Consider the following 3,123-nt stretch of genomic DNA (forward strand, 5'->3'; position numbering starts at 1 on the left):
GGATGATGAATGATAAATATTAACATTGTAATTTGTATACATACATGAAAATGATATAATGAGTTCATTATTTGCTATGGTCAATATACATTAAACTATTGAAAACTTGATTAGGCTGAACTTGAACATCTGCCTCACTGGCAAATCTAAGGAAGGCAAGCTAAAGGTGAAAAGTATATTAAACCTATTCAATGGAAGAGCAGCAGAAACATTCCCACATTTTAGGAAATCCATGAATATGCAAGTACAAGAAGTGTTTATTTCAAATGGACCAAGAGAACCTCTTCATAGCATATTATAACTAAATGACCAAAAGTTCAGTTTAGAGACATAATATCAAATCTGTTATTATTATTATTATTATTATTATTATTATTATTATTATTATCATCATCATCATCATTATTATTATTAAATATAAAATCTATGAAACAAAAAGTGCCAAATCACATTTAAGGGCAAATTATTTAGCCGAAAAGCATTTCTCCCACCAGAAAGTTTCTTTTTAAAAAAAAAATCATTTATTTCATAAGAACATGAGGTATTTCAAAGAGCACATATTTTGTAGAAATTTAACACACAACGTTGAGTTCAATCATTTCTACATACCACGTATGAACAGATATACTAGCAGGAGGATATGGACTTGGAAAAAAGGAACATTATGTACACACAAACACACATAATTTCTTTAAAAAGTTTCATAATTCAAAAAATTATAAATATCTACTAAAACCTTTCACTATTTTCATATGAAAACATAAGTATCAAATTTAGTTACGTATCAGCATCATACAAATGTACACAGACAGGGTAAGAATTAGTACAGTACATAACAGAAATTGAAAATATATCTGTATACAAAACATGCTCCTCAAACATCGAGGTATTATTACAATACTTAGGAGTGAACTTCCAATATAATACCAATCTCTTGGTGGGTGAATCAATGGAATTTACAAAAATGTTCCTCCATAGACATCAAATGCCAAACCTCTTTTGTAGCATCTATTAGAATCTAATCTCTTGTAAAAAGGAGGATTGACTCTGGAAACTTGGAGTAAACCTGACTTCAATACCCTGTAAAGGTTCCCAACTACCCTGAACATTCGTGACCAGGATGGAGCATTCACTGAGGTTAGAGGAAAGAAAGAAATCACCTATTCTTGGGCTTTCCGAGGTGACCACTAGAACTCCATCAATGACTTGCCCCTGTTCAGATCCAAACTTAACAAGGGACCTATATGAAGGTAAACCATTCTTAATGTCAACACAATAGCTTTTTTTCAAGTTAACATGTGCAAAGTAACAGTGACTGTCCATTTAAGAAACAGTTAGCACACAGCAGATTGTTTGATTTTCTCTAGCAACTGCTGTTGCCTTTCATACAGTTTCTTCCTTTCTGCCAGGAGCTTGGACTCATCAGCCTGCAGAGTGTGGATGTACTCAGTGGCTTTTTTCAGGATGACCACCTTAGCGGCTTTCTTATTGTGCATCAGCTCAGGCACAAGGTCCCTAAGGTTCAGGAAGCTGAAGCGCATAAGGTCACGGCGTTGGCGTTCCATCATGTTGTGGTTGCGGCGACGCTCCACGTCCCCCAAGACTGAGTTTTTCCGGGATCCCGACCTCGGAGCCTTTGGCGGGGGGACGCGGTTGAGGGGCCTTAGCGAAGCGTGACTCCTGGGTTTCTTCTGAGGCCGCGCGTCCTCCCTCTCCACGTAGGGCAACGGTGGCGCGGCATAGTTGTGTTGCTCCTGAATGAGGTCGGAGCGCTTGGGGATCAACTCGCTGGACTGCGCGCACCCGGGACTCAGTGCTGCGTTCTCCCGATGCGCCGCGGTGGGGAGCCTGGTGACAGTCTTTGAGAACTGTGTCTCCTCCAGCATGACCACAAAGATTTCCTCTCCGCCTTCCTCCACAGAACCTGAGTTGCTCAGGAAGTCCTCTAGGGAACTGCTGAGCCCCTGGTGGTCACCAAGGCTTATCGCTGAGCTGTTGCTGGTGGGGATGGTGGGTACAGGCATAGGCTCCTGCTTATTCACTGGGAGGAAGACCACAGCAGGGTCCACATACTCCGAGTCCAGGTGGGAGAGCCAGGCTGCTTTCCCACTCCCCACACCTGCTGTCCCACTGCGCGTGTGGCCAGCAGAGCTGGCGGCGGCTGCCGCTCCGGGGGCCAAGGTGCCTGCGCCGCCGACGGCCAGGGACCCAAAGCCTCCTGGCAGCTTCTCGCTCACCGCACTCTCTGGCTTCTCCCGGGTGGAGAAGCCGCTCCACATGCAGTCCTGAAGGATGATCGGGTTGCTGGTGCAGCCGCGGAGTCCTCCCAGGCCGAAAACCTCCTCCTCCGCCGGGTTACTCCATAGGTCGGCCTCAGGCAGCAGCATCTCCGTGGCCCAGTTCGCCGGCTCCAGGCTGTGCTCTGCCAAGGCACGGTCAGGTGACAATCGCGGGGTGGGCAACAGTTCAAACTTCTTCCAGATGTCCTCCCCTGGAGGCGTCGAGTTGCGACCACCAAAGTAGATGTCATCTTCTTCCGGGTAGAAGCAGGGTTTCAGAGAGTCAAACTCCAGGTCTGAGTTCTTGCAGATCATTCCGGGCATGGTGGATGTAGTGCAGCTGAGCATCCCTTCGTCAGTCTCCACCTGACAACGAAACACCTCTTTCTCCTTAGTTCTTTTTAAATATGGGGGGTGTTTCCGTCCCGTGGGGGGGTCACATCGGGTGTGAGACCCAACCAACCTCCAACACTCTCCAGGGCTACTAGAGGATCTGATCTGAGGCTTTTCAGAGCTGGGAACTTCTCCAGTGGGCTTTAGAGACAGACAGGTCTTCCCGGTGGCTGCTGCCGCCTGATTGCCCTTGTGCCTAACTAGGGCTCTCCTGGCTCCCACCCAGCTCTCAAGAGCATCTTCCCAGGAGCATCGTGTCCTGTGCCTTCCTCCTCCACCCTCCTTTGAATCCACCCACCAGGTCCAGACAGTTGATTGTCACTTCATGTGAAACTTTCAAGGACAGAAGGGCACTGATGATGCATTTCAAATCCCCAACGAAAGCAACTTTCCACTGAGATTAGTATACACAGCAAGATCATCCTCCAGAAAAAAAGGAGAAATGTGATCT

General features: G+C 46.2%; 1 protein-coding gene across 1 annotated transcript; it reads right to left on the bottom strand.

Annotated features, from left to right (window-relative positions):
- Positions 1-515: 515 nt before the first annotated feature.
- LOC116091517 (protein S-Myc) lies at positions 516-2,886 on the bottom strand. The gene has a single exon (XM_031372960.1). The coding sequence runs from the start codon at positions 2,625-2,627 to the stop codon at positions 1,335-1,337; it is 1,293 nt and encodes a 430-aa protein (XP_031228820.1). The 5' UTR covers positions 2,628-2,886; the 3' UTR covers positions 516-1,334.
- Between the last annotated feature and the right edge of the window lie 237 nt (positions 2,887-3,123).

This window comes from Mastomys coucha, chromosome X, assembly GCF_008632895.1.
Source record: "Mastomys coucha isolate ucsf_1 chromosome X, UCSF_Mcou_1, whole genome shotgun sequence".
Taxonomy (NCBI): Eukaryota; Metazoa; Chordata; class Mammalia; order Rodentia; family Muridae; genus Mastomys; species Mastomys coucha.

Bases quoted from the DNA above. Each gene is read 5' to 3' on its own strand.
- LOC116091517 (XM_031372960.1), bottom strand. From the start codon at position 2,627: ATGCTCAGCTGCACTACATCCACCATGCCCGGAATGATCTGCAAGAAC.